Raw genomic sequence first — 23,768 nt, 5'->3', positions numbered from 1 at the left:
CAAACTTTCTTAACCCTCCTATTATGCTAAAAAAAAAAAAAAGTATTACATCCATTATGGGTCAAATTGACCAACACTGTTTAAACACACTCGACATGCAAATAATCAAGTGAAAATTTAAATGTAATTTCCTAAACCTAACCTTATCATGGAATCAAGAGTCAAGAATCTGTTATAAACCCTAATGGCTTTGGAGCAAAAAAAACTAATATTTGATATAATTCACATATAGGCTATTATGATTTTATAATCGCTTCAAATGTGAGAACTAGTTAAAATGCTGTCAGTTCCACTCTATTTCCCAACAAGCCAAACATAGCCAACGTGGCTGGTCGAATTTGAGAGTAGAAATCCTTGTATTTCACAGCGGCTTGCCGCCAGCCGGCCGCGGTCCATTAGGCGGAGGCAACCGCCAGAGAAAATGAAGCCGGCGGCCCGCCGGCTAGTCGGCCGCGGCATCTCGCAAGAAATGGGAGTGACGTATTCGGCGGCAAACGTTTCATCACCGCCAGCGGGACGCACCTATAGCCGACAGCTTAGGGCCGGCGGCAAAAAGAAGCCGTGCCGATATTTTTTGCTATCTGGGATGTGATCCACATGAATAACACCAGTACATCCACATAAATCTGATGTGAGCAGTTTATGACCCCTGTATAATAGGGAACTGACACCGAGGGCACTCAGAAAACAGCTCCATCTACGGCGTCTCGCTTTGGACAAAAAGTATCGTCTCCAGTCCATCAATGACGATGGGTGACACGATTTTTGAAGAATTAGAAGATTTGATGCATTTTTCTGTCGCCGATTTGCCCGCTCGTGGATATGCAGTGATGGAGGAGATCCGACGACAAGGGAAACTGTGTGATGTTACCCTAAAAGTACTGTGTTTTTATTTCTTAGGGTTCATTTGCTAGTGAAATGCTAACCAAGTAGCACTAGGCTGTCAGCATGGTAGAGGCTAGTGAAGTACAGACACTGCTAGCTGAAGGAAGAGCTGTCATTTTTAAGCCTGTCAGGTCGTTTGCTAGTGTGTCTCATTGCATACATCTCTTGAAATTGATCTTTTTATATTTTCTATCAGTTTTGAAGGCGATGTATGCTAGTGTTGTGTGTTAGCATGTACAGCTAATATCCTCATCAGCTGCATATGAGCTGTATGTTATAAACTACTAAAGCACGGAGGAACATTACATCCTGCTGTTATTGCTATTTTTATTTTGACCTGTAGAGAAATTATAGACAGCTTGGGTTGTGAATTTGCCTTCTATGGTCTGTTAAGAAGTTGCCATTTCCTCATGTTTAATGTTTAACTGTATTGTCAAGCTGAGTTTAATAGAAACACCTGTGAGAGCTGGATAAACAATATATCTTGAATTGTTTGGCTTATTTAAACAGCAGTTTCTAGCTAGTTTTCCCCTCATACATATATATCTACGCAATAAAATATTGTACATTGACATAACAAGAAAAAAATATACATCTAATCATTTGAAATTGTTACTTTTTTAGTGAATAAACTTTGTTGAGGGAATTAATTAAAATATTATTTTTTGTAAATAGTGAAAATAATTTCAGTTAAATAATAATGTCAGGCTGTTTTAGCCTATTTTAAAGCTTATTTTAAACAATTTTGGGGGTACCAGCCCACTGCTTCAAATTCATTATAATTATAATATGCCAGCCTTCTTTAAGTCAAGTTAATGTTTATTTAAAGCACCTCAAAAAGTCATGCATCAGTAATTGCAGGGACAGAAATGTTGTTTCTGTGGCTCAAGAGGAAAGAAGACATAATACAGAAGTGTTAAAAAATTAAACATTAACCCCCGGTTTCACAGACAAGGCTTAAAGCTACACTGTGTGATATTTTCCCCCATCTAGTGGTGAAAAGGTATATGACCATCCAGTGAATTTTAGTTTCTGTTCTTCTCAATTCCGATTTCGTTTCAACTCCTACGGTGGCCGATTTAGTCCAAGATTAACATGGCTTCCAGTCCTATGCTTCTAGTTCGACCTCGTCCACATTCGACACGGTGCCTGTGGGATATTCTGTGCGCAGTGGGATGGTTAGAACTCAACTGGCCTAATTATTCGGCTAGAAAGAACTGCAGCTAATCCAGAGTTAACTTTGATGATAGTAATGTTTATTCAGTCATCCAATTGCAAGGCATAAACAGGTTTGTGTGGATATGTACATAAATGTGGTTTCTGTGAGAGAACAAATAAGGATGGTAAATATACATACACTGAACTGTATAACTATACTTATAAGTTACATTTGTATAATGTAACCGTAAACCAGAGCTTATTGTACCATATATAGGCGCTAAATGCAGCTGCATTAAAAGGAGCGGAGCTGCCGCTGCTAACAAGCGGTGTCGGGTTACAAAAGTGTGTGCGGCGCTTTAATGTTAGCACTGCAGTCAGTGCGCTCTGTATAACAATTGTTAATATGCCGATCAGACCTGATACATATTTCCATCAACATACATTACAAGCAAATATTTTCTAAAAACGAATAAACATTGTTGATAAAATAACTGAATGATTATTCAAATAGGTGAGCATTATGCTATTGTATGTTGACACAAAAATACTTCTGAGGTGACATCAACTGAATTACGCGATGACACACTCTGAAACACATCTACAATGACAATAACTATTATTACTTACGGAGTTATTAACGCACAGAAATACCACACAAGGAAAAACAGACTTTTGAGGAATAAACAAGGCAGGAAAACTCCATATAACTCTGTTACTGGACGCTGCTGAGATGAAAACTCTCTGCACATGCACCAGACAAGTCTGAACAAGTTGACGCGCACATGCGCGTGGCAGAGAATTTTGTACAGTGCCATATTAAAACCGGTTAAAACGCGAAAGGCGAAGCTTGAATTTACGGGTATGTCCCTCTTTGGCTAATGTACTTTCAAGATGGAGGGGCAACATGGCGACCACCGTTAGATCCCATTACCGTATGTATTTTCAATGGCATATTATAAACTTACGAGAATACTTTATTACTTGAAAGAAGTAAATATACATTAATGAGCACATATATTTTTGAAAGAACTAAGTGTTTTTAGCTAAGAATAGACTAAAAAAGTTACACAGTGTAGCTTTAAGCTTTGTTTTTTTTTTCTAGGGCACGTTTATAAAAGGTTACTTAAATGTCCTAATTGAACTAAGGCCTAATCCTGGTTTACTCTGTGTCTGTGAAACCGGACCTAAGATGTATAAATATTAAAGTGTATGTTATTGGAAATAATGCAAATTTCTTAGATTTTCTGTACCTAAAATAGCTGTATAAAGCACCATTAGCATAAGCATCAGTTAATGAAACCTGTGCTCAGTCTCTGATCTGCTGCTGTGCTTTAACTGTTGCATCATCAGCCCTTTATATGGGTCACAGAGAGCAATAATCCTCTTTATCTCTTTCACCTGACCTCCTGTACGCATGTCTTTGCTGACTGACAGCTGGCTTATTGTTCATATTACAGATCATGCTAAGGATTATGGTATACTTTCCCTTCTAAAAGGGATAGTTCACCCAAAAATGAAAATTAGCCCATGATTTACTCACCCTCAACAAGTCATTCTAGGCGTATATGACATTCTTCTTTCAGACGAATACAATCTGAGTTATATTAAAAAATGTCCTGGGTAATCCAAGCTTTATAATGACAGTAATTGTAGCCTCGTTTATGAAGTCCATAAAAGTGCATCTATCCATCATATAACTGCTTCACATGGCTCCGGGGAGCTAGTTATTTTAGTCTATAAAGTTTTAAATATGGATATTTTTCTTACACAAACGCACCACTTCGCTTCAGAACCCCCCCAGAGCCGCGTGGAGCAGTTATATGATGGACAGATGCACTTTTATGATGGACAGATGCACTTTTATGATGGACAGATACACTTTTATGATGGACAGATGCACTTTTATGATGGACAGATACACTTTTATGATGGACAGATACACTTTTATGATGGACAGATGCACTTTTATGATGGACAGATACACTTTTATGATGGACAGATGCACTTTTATGATGGACAGATACACTTTTATGATGGACAGATACACTTTTATGATGGACAGATACACTTTTATGATGGACAGATACACTTTTATGATGGATAGATGCACTTTTATGATGGACAGATGCACTTTTATGATGGACAGATACACTTTTATGATGGACAGATACACTTTTATGATGGACAGATGCACTTTTATGATGGACAGATACACTTTTATGATGGATAGATGCACTTTTATGATGGACAGATGCACTTTTATGAGGAATACATGCACTTTTATGATTGACAGATGGACTTTTATGATGGATAGATGCACTTTTATGATGGACAGATACACTTTTATGATGGACAGATGGACTTTTATGATGGACAGATACACTTTTATGATGGACAGATACACTTTTATGATGGACAGATACACTTTTATGATGGACAGATACACTTTTATGATGGACAGATACACTTTTATGATGGACAGATGCACTTTTATGATGGACAGATGCACTTTTATGATGGACAGATACACTTTTATGATGGACAGATGCACTTTTATGATGGACAGATACACTTTTATGATGGACAGATACACTTTTATGATGGACAGATACACTTTTATGATGGACAGATACACTTTTATGATGGATAGATGCACTTTTATGATGGACAGATGCACTTTTATGATGGACAGATACACTTTTATGATGGACAGATGCACTTTTATGATGGACAGATACACTTTTATGATGGATAGATGCACTTTTATGATGGACAGATGCACTTTTATGAGGAATACATGCACTTTTATGATTGACAGATGGACTTTTATGATGGATAGATGCACTTTTATGATGGACAGATACACTTTTATGATGGACAGATGCACTTTTATGATGGACAGATACACTTTTATGATGGATAGATGCACTTTTATGATGGACAGATGCACTTTTATGATGGACAGATACACTTTTATGATGGACAGATGCACTTTTATGATGGACAGATACACTTTTATGATGGATAGATGCACTTTTATGATGGACAGATGCACTTTTATGAGGAATACATGCACTTTTATGATTGACAGATGGACTTTTATGATGGATAGATGCACTTTTATGATGGACAGATACACTTTTATGATGGACAGATACACTTTTATGATGGACAGATACACTTTTATGATGGACAGATACACTTTTATGATGGACAGATGCACTTTTATGATGGACAGATACACTTTTATGATGGACAGATGCACTTTTATGATGGACAGATACACTTTTATGATGGACAGATACACTTTTATGATGGATAGATGCACTTTTATGATGGACAGATGCACTTTTATGATGGACAGATGCACTTTTATGATGGACAGATACACTTTTATGATGGACAGATACACTTTTATGATGGACAGATACACTTTTATGATGGATAGATGCACTTTTATGATGGACAGATGCACTTTTATGATGGACAGATACACTTTTATGATGGACAGATGCACTTTTATGATGGACAGATACACTTTTATGATGGATAGATGCACTTTTATGATGGACAGATGCACTTTTATGAGGAATACATGCACTTTTATGATTGACAGATGGACTTTTATGATGGATAGATGCACTTTTATGATGGACAGATACACTTTTATGATGGACAGATGGACTTTTATGATGGACAGATACACTTTTATGATGGACAGATACACTTTTATGATGGACAGATACACTTTTATGATGGACAGATACACTTTTATGATGGATAGATGCACTTTTATGATGGACAGATGCACTTTTATGATGGACAGATACACTTTTATGATGGATAGATGCACTTTTATGATGGACAGATACACTTTTATGATGGACAGATACACTTTTATGATGGACAGATGCACTTTTATGATGGACAGATACACTTTTATGATGGATAGATGCACTTTTATGATGGACAGATGCACTTTTATGAGGAATACATGCACTTTTATGATTGACAGATGGACTTTTATGATGGATAGATGCACTTTTATGATTGACAGATGGACTTTTATGATGGATAGATGCACTTTTATGATGATAGATGGACTTTTATGATTGACAGTCACAGATGGACTTTTATGATGGATAGATACACTTTTATGATTGACAGATGGACTTTTATGATGGATAGATACACTTTTATGATTGACAGATGGACTTTTATGATGGACAGATGCACTTTTATGATGGATAGATGCACTTTTATGATTGACAGATGGACTTTTATGATGGATGGATGCACTTTTATGATGGATAGATGGACTTTTATGATGGACAGATGCACTTTTATGAGGAATACATGCACTTTTATGATGGACAGATGCACTTTTATGATGGACAGATGCACTTTTATGATGGACAGATGCACTTTTATGATGGATAGATGCACTTTTATGATGATAGATGCACTTTTATGATGGACAGATGTACTTTTATGGTGGATTAGATGGATGCACTTTTATGATGATGGATGCACTTTTATGATGATAGATGCACTTTTATAACGGATAGATGCACTTTTATGATGATAGATGCACTTTTATAACGGATAGATGCACTTTTATGATGGACAGATGCACTTTTATGATGGATGGATGCACTTTTATGATTGACAGATGGACTTTTATGATAATAGTTGCACTTATGATGGATAGATGCACTTTTATGATGGACAGATGCACTTTTATGAAGGACAGATGCACTTATGATGGACAGATGCACTTTTATGATGGACAGATGCACTTATGATGGACAGATGCACTTTTATGATGGATAGATGCACTTTTATGATGGACAGATGCACTTTTATGATGGACAGATGCACTTTTATGTTGGATAGATGCACTTTCATGATGATAGATGCACTTTCATGATGATAGATGCACTTTTATGACTGACAGATGGACTTTTATGATGATAGATGCACTTTTATGACTGACAGATGGACTTTTATGATGATAGATGCACTTTTATGGACTTAATAAACGAGGCAACAAGTCACTGCCATTATAAAGCTTGGATTACCCAGGACTTTTTTTAATATAACTCAGATTGTGTTCGTCTGAAAGAAGAATGTCATATACGCCTAGAATGACTTGAGGATGAGTAAATCATGGGCTAATTTTAATTCTTGGGTGAACTATCCCTTTAATGCCTCACTGTTCCATTTTTTTCCCACATTTGCTGCTACATTCATTAAAATTTTAATTGTCTGTTCATTTTCACCCTAGAGAATACTTTGTGATCTTTTGGGTGGAGAGCTAATTTTTCCAAAATGCCACTGAATGTCACATTATCAACCAGGACATTTGATGTATTATGTGTATGAGATGATTTCTGATCAAGATTTGTGCATCTGTCTGTGTGTTTGCAGGTAGGAGAGCACAAATTCAGCGCTCACAGAATAGTCCTCGCTGCTTCTATTCCATACTTCCATGCCATGTTCACCAATGACATGGTGGAATGCAAACAGGATGAGATCGTCATGCAAGGCATGGATCCCAGGTGAAGTTCAGCAATCGAGATCTCTAGACATGGGGTGCTTCTCAATACTCAAACTGATGCTTCCTCGTTTCCTTTTGACCTCCGCCATTTTGAAGGACATCTCAATTCTCTAATTGCACCACGAGGAGGTGACATCCTTCCCTCACATCCTAAGGGGTGGAGCTTAGACACGAGGAAAGGAAACGAGGATGCACAAATAAGAAGTGAGAAGCACCCACGGTCTATTTTGTTTGTAGGTGTGTTAATATTTCCATCTGTTTTCCCTCTAAACAGTGCACTTGAAGCCCTAATAAACTTTGCCTACAATGGACACATAGCCATAGACCAACAGAACGTCCAGGCCCTCCTGATAGGGGCCAGTTTCCTGCAGCTTCAGAATGTCAAAGATGCCTGCTGCTCTTTTCTACAGCAGAGGTACAGTTAAACAAATCCAATTCACATTTATTTGTATAGCGCTTTTCACAATGCATATCGTTTCCAAGCAGCTTTACAGAAAATGCATGCAATTACATTTTAAGAGTGATTTGTTATCAGAAGAGACTGCGTCCCAAGTTATGGATGTCAGAAAAGTACCTATACATATCACACAGTTAGTTAACAATATAATCAGAAAATAGATATGACCAGGTTGTATATACGAGATGCCGAATTGGACATTCAAGACTCACTCATTCATATTTATTGAAGGGGGAAGAGAAACCGGTTTGTGATCTGTGTAAGAATTTCACGAGTGTAAAACACATTTTAATAGAATGTCCTTTTTAAAATAATATTAGAGAACGGTTTTATTCAGAAAACACATTAATGGACCTTTTTAAAAAGGTTTCTCCTGGAGTAATTTTAGAATTTCTGTCAAATATTAAATTGAAAGATTATATGTAATTGGTGTTATTATTACTGTTGTTGTTATTGGTATATATGCCTGATTTTGTATAGTGATTGTTTTTAAGACAAAATTGTTAAATTATAGCCATTGTTGTTGATATGGCATTAAATCATAAATAAATAAATAAATAAATAACAATATAATGATTTAAGGCAGAAACAATGGGCACATTGAAGTAAAAAACACAAATAATGATTTCTTAATATCATATAATATATATGGAAATTGTAAGATAATAAGATGACTATATAATAGGGATGCACGATATTGTTTTTATGCCGATATTTCTCAGCTCATTTTGGCCGATACCGCTTATTTTTTCCCTTTGTTTGGAAACCACCATTTTGAGAGAACTTATTTTTTTCATTCTGGTTTCAGATTTCTGAGGTCTCCTAACTAAAAGGATACTCGTTAAAGATAAATAAATGTTAATAAAGTTATTTTTATAATGAGTATATTAAAAGCTCTGAAAGTAACAATAATAAAGTCAGTAATTTAATTTAAAAGTGTTATGCTTGTGATTTATGAAATCATTACTGATTTCATTTTCTGAATAAATAAAGAACTTCAAGTTATTTGTGTATTCTACTTTTCAATTTATTACTATAACAATATAACATTGTACCGGCGGGCACTAGGACCTGGAGGAGCTTCTGCTGCTGTGGAGGCTGCGCGCGCTAGAGATCACACACACACACACACACACACACACACACACACACACTGGAGGAGCTTCTGCTGCTGTGGAGGCTGCGCGCGCTAGAGATCACACACACACACACACACACACACGCACACACACACACACACACACACACTGGAGGAGCTTCTGCTGCTGTGGAGGCTGTGTGCTAGAGATCACACACACACACACACACACACACACACACACTGGAGGAGCTTCTGCTGCTGTGGAGGCTGCGCGCGCTAGAGATGACACACACACACACACACACACACACACACACACACACACACACACACACACACACACACACACACACACACACACACACACACACACACACACACACACACACTGGAGGAGCTTCTGCTGCTGTGGAGGCTGCGCGCGCTAGAGATGACACACACACTCACACACACACACACACACACACACACACACACACACACACACACACACACTGGAGGAGCTTCTGCTGCTGTGGAGGCTGCGCGCGCTAGAGATCACACACACACACACACACACACACACACACACACACACACTGGAGGAGCTTCTGCTGCTGTGGGGAGTCACTGTTGATGGTCACGCATTCACAACTTCTAGGCAGCATTTAAAAACTTTCAATATAAATACATGCAATGTTTTTGCTTGTTTTCATTTCAAGAATGAGCACACGGCTGACATGATCTTATCGGGTTTTTGCAGGTGCATATCAACACGTTATCATATCGGCAAGGCATATCAGCATTTTTTTTTTCATACCGATTCCAATGTCCTACCGATAATATCGTGCATCCCTACTATATAATAATAACTACTGGTTTAAAGGTTTAGGGTCAGTAAGATTTGAAAGAAATTAATATTTTTATTCAGCAAGGATGCATTAAGTTGCTCAAAAGTGACATTAAATACTTTTATATTGTTAAAAGAAAATTCAGTTTCAAATAAATTAACTTATCCACGATTTTAAGCAGCACAACAGTTTTCAACATTAATAATAATAAAATGTTTTCTAGTGCATATTTGAATGATTTCTGAAGGATGATTTGCTGAAAATTCAGCTTTGCCATTACAGAAATAAGTTACATTTTAAAATATATTAAATATAAATTATTCAAATATTTCACTTTACTGTTTTACTGTATTTTGATCAAATAAATGCAGCCTTGGTGAGCATAAGATAATTTTTTTTTTAAATATGCATAAAATACATGCGTATTTGTATAATCAAATAATAATGATAGGATGGAATAATCACAATAAGGCCATTAAAGGGATAGTTCTACCAAAAATGAAAATGTGATGTTTACCCCCAGGGCATCCAAGATACAGGTGACTTTGTTTCTTCAGTCGAAAACAAATGAAGATGTTTAACTCCTACCGTTGCAGTCTGTCAGTCGTATAATGCATGTGAATGGTAGCAAATGAGAGTATGAGAACTATGAGAGTACATTCACACACAAATCCATATTAAACCCTGCGGCTCGTGACCACACATTGATGTCTTAAGACACGAAACGATCGGTTTGTGTGAGAAACCCAACAGTATTTGTCATTTTTTACCTCTAATACACCTCTATGCCCAACAGCCTGATCACTTCCGGTGCGTGAGGTCAATGTACATGATCTGACTTAGTTTACGCAACATATAGTGAACAGACCTCAGGCTGTTGGACATAGAGGTGAATTAGAGGTCAAAAATTATATAAATACTGTTGGGTTTCTCGCACAAACCAGTCCTTTCTTGTCTTAAGACATCAATGTGTCATCACGAGCTGCAGGGTTTAATATGGATTTGTCTGTGCATGTTTTTTTTTTTTACTCTCATAGATTTTGTTACCATTCACATGCATTATACGACTGACAGACTGCAACTGTTGGAGTTAAACATCTTCATTTGTGTTCGACTGAAGAAACAAAGTCCCCTATATCTTGGATGCCCTGGGGGTAAGCAGATAAACATCACATTTTCATTTTTGGGTGAACTATCCCTTTATGTAATAACTGTGACAAGCCTCTCTCAGGTTATGGAGTTGTAGAGATTATCGTTTTCGTCAGTGAAAAAAGGTTGTTGACAAATTATGACAAATTATTCGTCAACGAGTCACATCTGATATAAAATTTCAGTTTTATAAGGAGATTGCAGTGTGTGTGTGTGTGTGTGTGTGTAGATAATGAAGGAAAAGTCACAAAATCTTATTCCACCGAGATGAAGGGAACCATTTTGTTTTACTAAGTATGGGCCTGTCACGATAACACATTTTGCTGGACGATAAATTGGCCAAGAAATTATTGCGATAAACGATAATATTGTCGTTCTGAGACCATGTTCATCTAAAATAATGATAATGGCATGATAATAATGCATGTTCACCTTTTCAAAGATCAATACACTTTTATTTCTAAAGACTATTTAACACTGAAAACGGAGAACATTTTAAATATCCACAATAAATGAACGAAACAATAAAAGCAATGGACTCTCAGTCTGTTAACAAACAAATGCTCTTGAATAAACAGCAGGAAAACTGCAGCGGATGATTGTGTTTAAGGTAGTGCTGGGAATCGATTAAAAAAAATTGTTTTTTCTGTAATTAATCACGATTAATACGTTTTTAAATTTTTGTTCAATTTGAATAAATAAATTTACTTTGCAAGTCATTTGGTGACTGCATTTCCTTTATAGGTCTTAAATTTCATTCATAATGGTCTTAAAAAGTCTTACATTTGACTTGGTGAAACCTGCAAAAACCCTGAAAAAGGCGATTATGAAAGTGATTAATTTCTCATACACAGATTGCTCTAGACCTGCTTCTAATTTACAGGTTGCATCCGAAGAATTGCCTTGGTGTACGGCAGTTTGCAGAGACTATGATGTGCACCACACTTTACGATGCAGCCAATATCTTCGTTCACCAGCACTTTGTGGAGGTATCTTTGTCGGAGGAGTTCCTGGCCCTCCGGCCGGAGGAAGTGTTTGAGCTCGTGGGCTGCGATGAGCTCAATATCCAAGCAGAGGAGCAGGTCAGATTCTAATGACAAACTTAAAGTCACAAGAACGGGATGGTACTGAATGATGGATGTAAATCACACATTTTCATTGTTTCACAGTTTTGGATGTGTTTTCTTTAATGAGACTCTCTATTAAATGAGAGAGAACCTGAGCTTGTTTGTTGTTTGTAGGTTTTTGAGGCCGTGCTTGCTTGGGTGCGACATGCACGTGAGGATCGTGAGCCGCGGTTACCGGAGTTACTGTCTAAAACCAGACTGCCTCTGTGTCGACCCCAATTCCTGGCTGACAGAGTCCAACAAGATGAGCTCGTACGCTGCTGCCACAAATGCAGGCACGTTTCTTTCAGATAACTATGCTCTATAAATGGACCTTTTGGATCCAAATCTGCAGAAAATACATTTTCAATACAATATTCAAAGGGATAGTTCACCCAAAAATGAAAATTAGCCCATGATTTACTCACCATCAAGTCATCCTAGGTGTATATTACATTCTTCTCTCATACGAATACAATCAGAGTTATATAAAAAAAAATGCCCTGGCTCTTGCAAGGTTTTTTTATGGCAGTGAATGACTTTCTGTTTTGAAAGTCCAAAAAGGTGCATATATCCATTATAAAAGTGCATCCATCCATCCATCATAAAAGTGCATCCGTCCATCATAAAAGTGCATCTATCCATCATAAAAGTGCATCTGTCCATCATAAAAGTGCATCTGTCCATCATAAAAGTGCATCTATCCAACATAAAAGTGCATCTATCCTTCATAAAAGTGCATCTATCCTTCATAAAAGTGCATCTGTCCATCATAAAAGTGCATCTATCCAACATAAAAGTGCATCCGTCCATCATAAAAGTGCATCTATCCTTCATAAAAGTGCATCTATCCTTCATAAAAGTGCATCTTTCCATCATAAAAGTGCATCTGGTCCATCATAAAAGTGTATCTGTCCATCATAAAAGTGTATCTGTTCATCATAAAAGTGCATCTGTCCATCATAAAAGTGCATCTGTTCATCATAAAAGTGCATCTGTCCATCATAAAAGTGCATCTGTTCATCATAAAAGTGCATCTGTCCATCATAAAAGTGCATCTGTCCATCATAAAAGTGCATCTACCATCCTAAAAGTGCATCTGTCCATCCTAAAAGTGCATCTATCCGTCATATAACTGCTCCACACGGCTCTGGGGGTTAATAAAGGCCTTCAGAAGTGAAGCCATGCGTTTGTATGAGAAAAATATAAATACTTGAAGTATAGTATATACTTGAAGTCAGCATGATAGGGAAGTTCTGATCATTTGTGATACATTTTTTCATAACTATTGCGATGTATATCTTAGTGAAACGGCTACTAGAACAAGAACAAAAATGTAGTGCGATTTTGGTAATCGGAAATTGATTGGATCATCATTGTTTGCTGTTGTTGTGATCTCATGTGAGTGATAGGTTGTCTTGTCCGATGTTAAACCTAATCAGAGAAGAGATCATTTTTATTAAGAGCAATTTTGATTAATAAAGAAATATTATTGCATAGATAAATCATTTATAATTCAATATTATATTATAATATTAATATAACTTTAATATTCCATTTAAAAAAAGGCAGCGTCTATTTGCACTGTTAATAACATTTTCTTAGCGATGGAGGATATTTGCACTTAGTGTAAATATCCTCTAGTGATATATTCTATTCACACCATGTAAAAGTAGTTCTTTGCAATATGTGTCAATAATAATTACATGCAATTTATACTTTATTTTGACAGATGCATATACTATTTGCACCTCAGTATTGTTGTACATAAATAGAATGCAATAATAACAGTGTAAATTATTATATTTATTAAAATTATTAAATGGATGCCGCCTTAATGGGACAATAAAAGCCCTCCCTACACCGACCCCTAACCCTACCCAATAAATGCTTTTATTATTATTAGGCCTGTCAAAAGATTAATCGTGATTAATCACATCCAAAATAAAAGTTTGTGTTTACATAATATATGTGTGTGTACTCTGTTAATTATTATTTATATATAAATACACACACAATCATGTGTATATATTTAAGAAAAAAAATATTTTTATATATAAAAGATTTATATTTATATATATTATAGATTATATAAATGTATATACATGCAAATATTTCTTAAATATATACATGAATGTGTGTGTATTTATATATAAATAATAATTAACAGAGTACACACGCATATATTATGTAAATACAAACTTTTATTTTGGATGCGATTAATCGTGATTAATCTTTTGACAGCCCTAATTATTATTAAACATTTGGTTAGGCACTTTATTTCCACATTTAGAACATTTTCTTAATTTTTATTGAAAGTAAATGCCTTTCTGATGTGATACGTGATGGGAAAAGGGGAAGAGCGAGCAAAAGGCGGATTCAAACCTGGGTCGATCGAGTCAAAACTTAGATCCTTAATCCTTACGTTTTACTGATTGCGCCACTGAAAACGTTGAAATATGCGTGTGTTTTTTATCTTGCTTGGCCCAACCAGTCATTGTTTGGCGGAGCTAGTGCGAGTAAGACTTCACAACAAGGCGCGGCATTTGCACTTGGTGTGAATAGACACTAAAGGTCAATTTTGATTTCATGGTGACTTCATGCTTTTATGTAATTTAAACAAGTATTATTATTAGGAGGATAGAACTTTTGAAAGGATGTGGGGATTAATAATTTTTTATTGGTTGTGCATTTCCAAAAGTGTCCATGCATGAACATGCGTTTGACTTTTACTCTAACAGGGACCTTGTTGATGAGGCGAAAGATTACCATCTGATGCCGGAGCGCCGGCCGCACCTGCCAGCCTACAAGACCCGGCAGAGATGCTGCACGTCCATCGCAGGGTTAATCTATGCAGTCGGAGGCCTCAACAGTGCTGGTACTGCCTCCTTCACACTGGCCTTTCAGAAAACTCACGTGCTATTTACTAGGGCTGGGTATTGACACAAATTTCACAATTCGATTCGATTTCGATTCCTTTCAATATCAATTATTTTGGATATGTATCAGGTATAATACATGGAAAGTTTTCCTTGAGAAAACTAATGTTGTAAACTATGGGAGTCAGTTGATACTACATTAGCCTACTAATATTGAAGGTAAAAATTAACTGATTTGTATGCAAACACTTAAAGGACACTAAATTATGTTTTTTTTTATATATATATATAATAATAAAGTTATAATATTAACTTTACAATTACATAATCATAATTCTACTCCATTAGTTTTTTTGAAATATAAACATTTAAAGGCTGGCTGTCACAAAAACTTGCTAGATTTATTAAATATTGAAGAACATTGACAATGAATATCCTATGTAATGTGGTGCATATAATTAGCAAAATGCTCCTCTCTAGAGTTAATTTTTCTAGTTGACTACCGAGTTTATGGATATGTTTTTTCTGAGGGAATGACGTTACGTAACATTTACTTGTAAGCCATTTTACTGACGCCTTTCTGCGGTTGAAACACTGATTGAGCGATTAAAAAAATAGCTCGGTAAGCTGTCCTGTATCTTTTAACACACTTTCAGAAGCTCATTCGTGTTTATTTCGCGCTGTTACTGGTATTAAAGCGGAAGAGAAGATGCGTTTATGTTTGCTCCGCGCTGCTGGTTCTCCTGAGCTGAGCGATCTCACGCCACAGCGCCAAAAACAGTATTTATTTTTTTGAATTTCGTAAAAAAAAAAAAAAAATAGACTAATCGATTCTTGGGATTTAAGAATCGATATTGTTTTGTAAAAGTGAGAATCGATTAAAATCGAGAAATCGATATTTTTTACCCAGCCCTATTATTTACTATCAAGTGTCAGATGTTGTTAATGAGTCAATGTTTTATGCACAGGTGACTCATTAAATGTCGTGGAGGTATTTGATCCAATTGGAAACTGTTGGGAGCGATGCCAACCTATGAGCACAGCCCGCAGTCGAGTGGGTGTTGCTGTTGTGAATGGGCTGCTTTATGCCATCGGTGGATACGACGGCCAATCGCGGCTTAGAACCGTGGAGGTTTACAACCCAGACACTGACACATGGGCAAAAGTTGCTAGCATGAATACTCAACGCAGGTAGGCAATCATGAAATTGTGTAAATATATATTATTTGAGAATTTGAGTTTTATGCACCTATATATGATGCTTTTGGTCTTTCTCTTCCTCCTGCATCAGTGCGATGGGAACAGTTGTTGTTGATGGCCATATTTATGTGTGTGGTGGATATGATGGCAAGTCCTCTCTCAATTCAGTCGAGTGCTATGCCCCAGAGACTGACAGGTGAGATAATGTTTATCCACATGATTAATTTGCAAATCAAGTAATCAGCATTTTAAGAAATGGAAAATATTTTGTTGAACTAACAAATTAAGAAGACTAAGAATACATATAACTGTGTAGATCAAAATATTTGGTTCAAATAATTATTAATTATTTAATAATACTACTAAAATACATTATGTAATAGTATATGTCTTCCCATCAGGCTGTGTTATATTGCAAAAGAGACTAATAATAATAATGATTAAATAAAATGTACATTAAATTAGTCAAAAAGCCATAATTTAACATTTTAAATATACTACTACTTCTACCCTGCAGTGGATGCAACAACCTTATATGATAGTTATTACACTTACCTGCACAATATAAAAATGTAATGCTTATTTAATCTAGGCTGAACTTAATTTATAAAGTCCTATCATTAGGGATGGGTATTGAGAACCGGTTCCAAATTGTCCAGAACCGGTGATTCGATAAGAAACGCATATTCCGATTCCGCTTATCGGTCACTGTGTGCACATTTTATTGTGATTTTTAACCATTTCAGTGCAATAAAATAAGTTTTTCTGTGCTGCAGACACACACACGTAGGCACAGAACGGCTTCTCATAGTGAATGAATAGTGCGTGGAAATGAACTGAGTTCTCTTCCTCGTCTTTTTGCACGGCACGTGAATGGACAAACACAAAAATGTCCAAATACTCTCATAAACACAGGCGGTTATGTCGTTAACGGCAGATTTTCTTGCTGCCGTCTCTATGATAACGTTAATCAAAGAACAAAAGACGAGAACATTCACTTGCTGTTCTAGACAGAATAACTTTTAACTATATTTGTAATGTATAGCCTATATTTTATCCTTAAAGTGCCGTTATTTTACATTTGATTACAGTTTCTGTCCCGACCTGAAAATGTTTATTTCAATGATCTTTGTTTCTGTTGTATTTATTTGTGTTCTTTTTTTAATCACTGAGTGTTTACTTGTCTTTAATAATGCTTAATAGTATTTTTAAACCATAGGCAAACGTTGCAAGCCTGTTGATTTTTTTTTCATGGTATTCAGCTACAATTAAATGTTTTGTAATAATAGCTTAATAAGAAATGTGAATTATATCTTTTTTTTTTTTTTTTTTTACCCTATTGAAATCTTAATTAGGAATTGATAAGGATCGGAATCGATAAGCAGAATCGGAACAGTTAAAATTAAAACGATACCCAAACCTAGAGCAGTGGTTTTCAAAGAGTTACCCTCTTTTTTTTTTTCTTTTGTTGTTGTCGTGACCCATATATAGGCCTACAACTGTTTACATTCAAACAAGTCAAGCCAAGCATAAGAATACTTGGGCCATTGGGTATACAATGGGCCATTTGACTGTATTCTCCATTAAACCATGGCACAAAAATTCAGCTCAGCACTTTTCCCACACAAACGCTTTTGATTATTGATGCATTTGCATGCAAAGTTGATTTTGCACTAATTTGATAGCTAGGCCTATATATGGGACATTAAAGGGTAAGGTAAGTTCACCCAAAAATGAAAATAATGTCATTTATTCCTCACCCTAATGCCGTTCCACACCCGTTAGACCTCCGTTCATCTTCAGAACACAAATGAAGATATCTGTGTTGAAATCTGAAGGCTCAGTGAGGCTTAGGGAGCAAAGCAATTTACACTCTCAAGATCCATTAATGCACTAAACACATATTTAAATCAGTCCATGTGAGTACAGTGGTTCAATATTAATATTATAAAGCGACGGGAATATTTTTGTTGTGCCAAAAAAACCGAAATAACAACTTATATAGTGATAACCGATTTCAAAACACTGATTCATGAAGCTTCGGAGCGTATCGAATCAGTGAGTCGATTCAGTGGTTTCGGAGCGCCAAAGTCACATGATTTCAGCAGTTTGGTGGTTTGACACGCGATCCGAGTCATGATTCGACTCGCTGATTCGATACACTCCGAAGCTTCATGAATCAGTGTTTTGAAATCGGTTATCACTATATAAGTCGTTATTTAGTTTTTTTTGGCGCACAAAAAATATTCTCGTCGCTTTGTAATATTAATATTGAACCACTGTACTCACATGGACTGATTTAAATATGTTTTTAGCACATTAATGGATCTTGAGAGTGTAAATTGCTTTGCTCCCTATGGAGGCCTCACTGAGCCTTCAGATTTCAACATGTGTGTTCTGAAGATGAACCGAGGTCTAACGGGTGTGGAACGGCATGAGGGCGGTTAATAAATGACATTATTTTCATTTTTGGGTGAACTAACCCTTTCAATCATCCTGGCTACCCATTTTTTAAGTCTGGGTCGTGACCCAGGGTTTGAAAACCACTGCCCTAGAGCACTGCTTAATGATAGAGAGTGTAAATACAACCTAACAGACCTACTGCTATTATATCATTAATAATAATGTTGTTTATTTTTTTTCTCAAGTAATTATTACAGTATAGCAGTTTTTACTTATTAAATTAAAACCATGACATATAATGTTTTATTTGATAATGTTATGTTAAAAATAGCAAACTAATGTCATTAATAGTCTTTGTTCTATTATAATTTCTTTCTGTGTTCTTCGATTTATTACTGGCTGATTATTTGAATAATTACCTGAAGCATTGTTTACTTATTACATGGATGTTTATTTTCATAATTTAAAGGAATGTATTAATATTTAATGTAAAGACGTGTTCAATAGCAACATTTTTGTGAAATGTGAATGTGTCTGATTTTTTGTGTGTGTTTGTGTTACCAGATGGACAATAGTTACAGAAATGAGTGCGAGCCGCAGTGCTGCTGGTGTTACTGTGTTTGAAGGCAGAATATATGTTTCAGGCGGTCATGATGGTCTACAGATCTTCAACACGGTAAGTGGACATCATTCAATTAGGCCTGTCGCGATAGTCAATAAATCAATTAATCGCACAATAAAAAAAATGAGCTTGATTAATTTTTCCGGATAATTTCCAGTGCCCGTTTTTATATCCATTTTTGCAGAGCGTTACATTATATGATCACGCTCTTATATATGTAAATGCTTCTAAGCGCGACAAGACACAAGAGAACGCGCCGTATGTCAATGTCCAGTCTGTGTGTGTGTGTGTGTGTGTGTATGTCAATGTCCAGTCTGTGTGTGTGTGTGTGTGTGTGTGTGTGTCTCAATGTCCAGTCTGTGTGTGTGTGTGTGTCAATGTCCAGTCTGTGTGTGTGTGTGTGTGTGTGTGTGTGTGTGTGTGTGTGTGTGTGTATGTCAATGTCCAGTCTGTGTGTGTGTGTGTGTGTGTGTGTGTGTGTCAATGTCCAGTGTGTGTGTGTGTGTGTGTGTGTGTGTGTGTGTGTGTGTGTGTGTGTGTGTGTGTGTGTCAATGTCCAGTCTGTGTGTGTGTGTGTGTGTGTGTGTGTCAATGTCCAGTCTGTGTGTGTGTGTGTGTGTGTGTGTGTCAATGTCCTGTGTGTGTGTGTGTGTGTGTGTGTGTGTGTGTGTGTGTGTGTGTGTGTGTATATCAATGTCCAGTCTGTGTGTGTGTGTGTGTGTGTGTGTGTGTGTATATCAATGTCCAGTCTGTGTGTGTGTGTGTGTGTGTGTGTGTGTGTGTGTGTGTGTGTGTGTGTGTGTGTGTGTGTGTGTGTGTGTGTGTCAATGTCCAGTCTGTGTGTGTGTGTGTGTGTGTGTGTGTGTCAATGTCCTGTGTGTGTGTGTGTGTGTGTGTGTGTGTGTGTGTGTGTGTGTGTGTGTGTGTGTCAATGTCCAGTCTGTGTGTGTGTGTGTGTGTGTGTGTGTGTGTGTCAATGTCCAGTCTGTGTGTGTGTGTGTGTGTGTGTGTGTGTGTCAATGTCCAGTCTGTGTGTGTGTGTGTGTGTGTGTGTGTGTGTGTGTGTGTGTGTGTGTGTGTGTGTGTGTATATCAATGTCCAGTCTGTGTGTGTGTGTGTGTGTGTGTGTGTGTGTGTATATCAATGTCCAGTCTGTGTGTGTGTGTGTGTGTGTGTGTGTGTGTGTGTGTGTGTGTGTGTGTGTGTGTGTGTGTGTGTGTGTCAATGTCCAGTCTGTGTGTGTGTGTGTGTGTGTGTGTCAATGTCCTGTGTGTGTGTGTGTGTGTGTGTGTGTGTGTGTGTGTGTGTCAATGTCCAGACTGTGTGTGTGTGTGTGTGTGTGTGTGTGTCAATGTCCAGTCTGTGTGTGTGTGTGTGTGTGTGTGTGTGTGTGTGTGTGTGTGTCAATGTCCAGTCTGTGTGTGTGTATGTCAATGTCCAGTCTGTGTGTGTGTGTGTGTGTGTGTGTGTGTGTGTGTGTGTGTGTGTGTGTGTGTGTGTGTGTGTGTGTGTGTGTGTGTGTGTGTGTGTGTGTGTGTGTGTGTGTGTGTGTGTGTGTGTGTGTGTGTGTGTGTGTGTGTGTGTGTGTGTGTGTGTGTGTGTGTGTGTGTGTGTGTGTGTGTGTGTGTGTGTGTGTGTGTGTATGTCTCATGTCAGCTAATCGAGGGACACTCTGACACACACACACACACACACACACACACACAGACTCGCGTCAGTCTCCTGCTCACATCGAGTTCTCTTTTGCTCATGAACAAACAATAACAACAACACAGAGAAGTTTGAGTATTCTCATATTAGGAGTCTTAAATTAGTTCAATAACGTCTTAAATGAACTTAAAGTGTTGTGAGGAAATGAGATGTGCGGCTGTTCTTAAAGTGACAGGAGCCCTGATGATGTCCGTCATTAATGTTCATCAAAGAACAACGGAAACAGAAAATTGTAGCTTTATGATGATTAATCTATATTTCTATAATCTATAATTAATGATGATTAATCTATATTTCATTGATTATTTATGCAGTTAAGAAAGGTGTTTGATAACTATTACATTTCTGTATCTAACAGGTAATGCACAGGTAAAAATAACATTTATTATAATGGGTTTATGTAAAGATTGTTTTAAGTTCACTTAAATTAAAAGTTTTTTTTTTAAAGCCTAACAAATGTTGGGTAGCTTTCAGTTATACTGTAATGTAACGTCATTAATGTTTCATAGAGACATCAGTGATACTGGCCTTCATTCATAAACACATGCCATTACAACACATATTTAAAATATGCTGTCAATAAATTGTTTCTACATTTAATTTGGAGAATAACTGAAATTATTACAATACCAAAACGTATTAATCGTGATTGATTACAGAAAAAAATGTAATTTTTTGTAATCGATTCCCATTTAATCTAAAACACAATCCGCTGCAGTTTTCCAGCTGTTTATTCAAGAGCATTCGTTTGTTAACAGAGTCCATTGCTTTTTTTGTTTTGTTAATTTATTGTGGATATTTAAAATGTTCTCCGTGTTAAATAGTCTTTAGAAATAAAAGTGTATTGATCTTTGAAAAGGTGTACCTGCATTATTATTATTATCATTATTTTAGATGAAAATGGTCTCAAAACGACTATTATCGTTTATCCCAATAATTTCTTGGGCAATTTATCGTCCAGCAAAATGTGTTATCGTGACAGGCCCACGATTCAATCGACAGGATATAAATGCCAAAATGCTGTGAAGTTGTGAATACTCCTTGTGGTTTCATGTCTCTGCCACTAGGTGGAGTACTATAACCAGCATACAGCATTATGGCACCCAGTTTCTCCCATGATAAACAAGCGATGTCGACATGGGGCTGCGGCCGTGGGCAGCAATCTGTACGTGGCAGGAGGTTATGACGGATCGGCCTTCCTCAGTGGAGCTGAGGTTTACAGCTCAATATCAGATCAGTGGAGTCACCTAGTGGCCATGAACACTCGACGCAGCCGCATTTCTCTAGTGGCCAACTGCGGTCGACTCTATGCAGTGGGAGGTTATGATGGACAGTCCAATCTCAGCTCTTTGGAAATGTACGACCCGGAAACGAACCGCTGGATGCTTATGTCACCGATGGTTAACCATGAGGGCGGGGTAGGGGTCGGCTGTATACCCTTACAACCAACCTAACGCCACAGCCTCCATCGGCCTAAAAGGACATTTCGATTATTTTAAGAGATTTTTGTACTGATGAATCTAGATCTTGGCTCACGTTTGCATCAGAGGTACCATTATTCAGGCTTTTATTCTAAGAAAAGCCTAAAGCAGATATGCCAGTACACCTTTAATGGTGACATAATCCACATGGGCCGCACTTCTGCTAAAAAAACCGCACTTTTGCACTGTTTTGCGTGATTTCTGGGCCCTTTTTAAGCATCGGTTGTTGGGTAATATCATGTACGCATATCAATTTGTCGTTTTATTCTTCTAAAACTGGAAGCCAATTTAGATTTTCTAGACAGGTGAAAGCTAACCACTGTTAACCCATGCCATAATTGGGAGAGTATGATTTAATGAGGATGAAGCTGTTTTTAATTCTATTTGATCAAGAAGTCAAGTACTAATCGATTTGGGATATAGTGAATGTTGATGGACGCTTAATGTGAGCAAAACATCTGCTCGATGTGCCATGACTTTCCACTTTACATGGACTATGATTTCACCACTTTATTGACTTGAATTGTTTTGATGTGTAGATGGTTTTGATTTTGGGATTGCCGATCACCAGCTCGATGTACCGGATGGATGGGTTGCGATGTGCCCATCTGATCCCGTGTCTAATTTTCTCTCGTGTTTATGAGAATCAGCACACATACCAAAAAGAGGGAGAGTGAAATGGACATTAACTGACAGAGTTTGGGAGGCGTTCCCTCGTGCTTTGTGCAAAAAATGTCCAAATTATGGTTTATGACTGTATAGACGACGTATTAACTTTTTCTGAATTTAGGATTACCGACTGTGAATTTTTAACACGGTTTATATTTTCTCTCTCACATTACCAATACTGCATTTCTCTGCTGATTTTATTTCATGATTGATATTTGTATTAACTTCCAATTGTGATGCAGTATTTCTTTTAATTTATTATTAGCTGTAATCGTTCTTCTTTTTATAGCGTTGCACATTGTAGTTTATAAGTCACATTAATGAGAATCAAGTTTACGTTTTACAGAAATCTAATATATATGGATCACATTTTCTGTATGTGTTTGAATATATTCCTCAGCTACCTCCGTATGAGATGGGAGAGCTCAACTGGGACAAATATCGAATCGGTCGTCCTGTTTATCTTTTAGAAACATTTCCATTTAACCTGAAGGAACGGCATTAACCGAGATCTTTTGTGTGGGACTAAAATATTCGTACATAATGTCTTAAATAAACATTGATTTTATGGACAC

At 36.9% G+C, this 23,768-nt stretch overlaps 1 protein-coding gene across 1 annotated transcript; it reads left to right on the top strand.

The window, feature by feature from the left end:
- Positions 1-336: 336 nt before the first annotated feature.
- Positions 337-23,768, top strand: klhl18 (kelch-like family member 18). The gene is made up of 10 exons (XM_079819600.1): positions 337-878; positions 7,477-7,607; positions 7,881-8,021; positions 12,007-12,205; positions 12,365-12,525; positions 14,971-15,107; positions 16,077-16,299; positions 16,400-16,504; positions 19,276-19,387; positions 22,111-23,768. The coding sequence occupies exons 1-10, from the start codon at positions 744-746 to the stop codon at positions 22,495-22,497; spliced, it is 1,731 nt and encodes a 576-aa protein (XP_079675726.1). The 5' UTR covers positions 337-743; the 3' UTR covers positions 22,498-23,768.

Source organism: Gobio gobio, assembly GCF_949357685.1.
Source record: "Gobio gobio genome assembly, chromosome: 6".
NCBI lineage: Eukaryota > Metazoa > Chordata > Actinopteri > Cypriniformes > Gobionidae > Gobio > Gobio gobio.
This window is presented reverse-complemented; position numbering and strand designations above follow the sequence as displayed.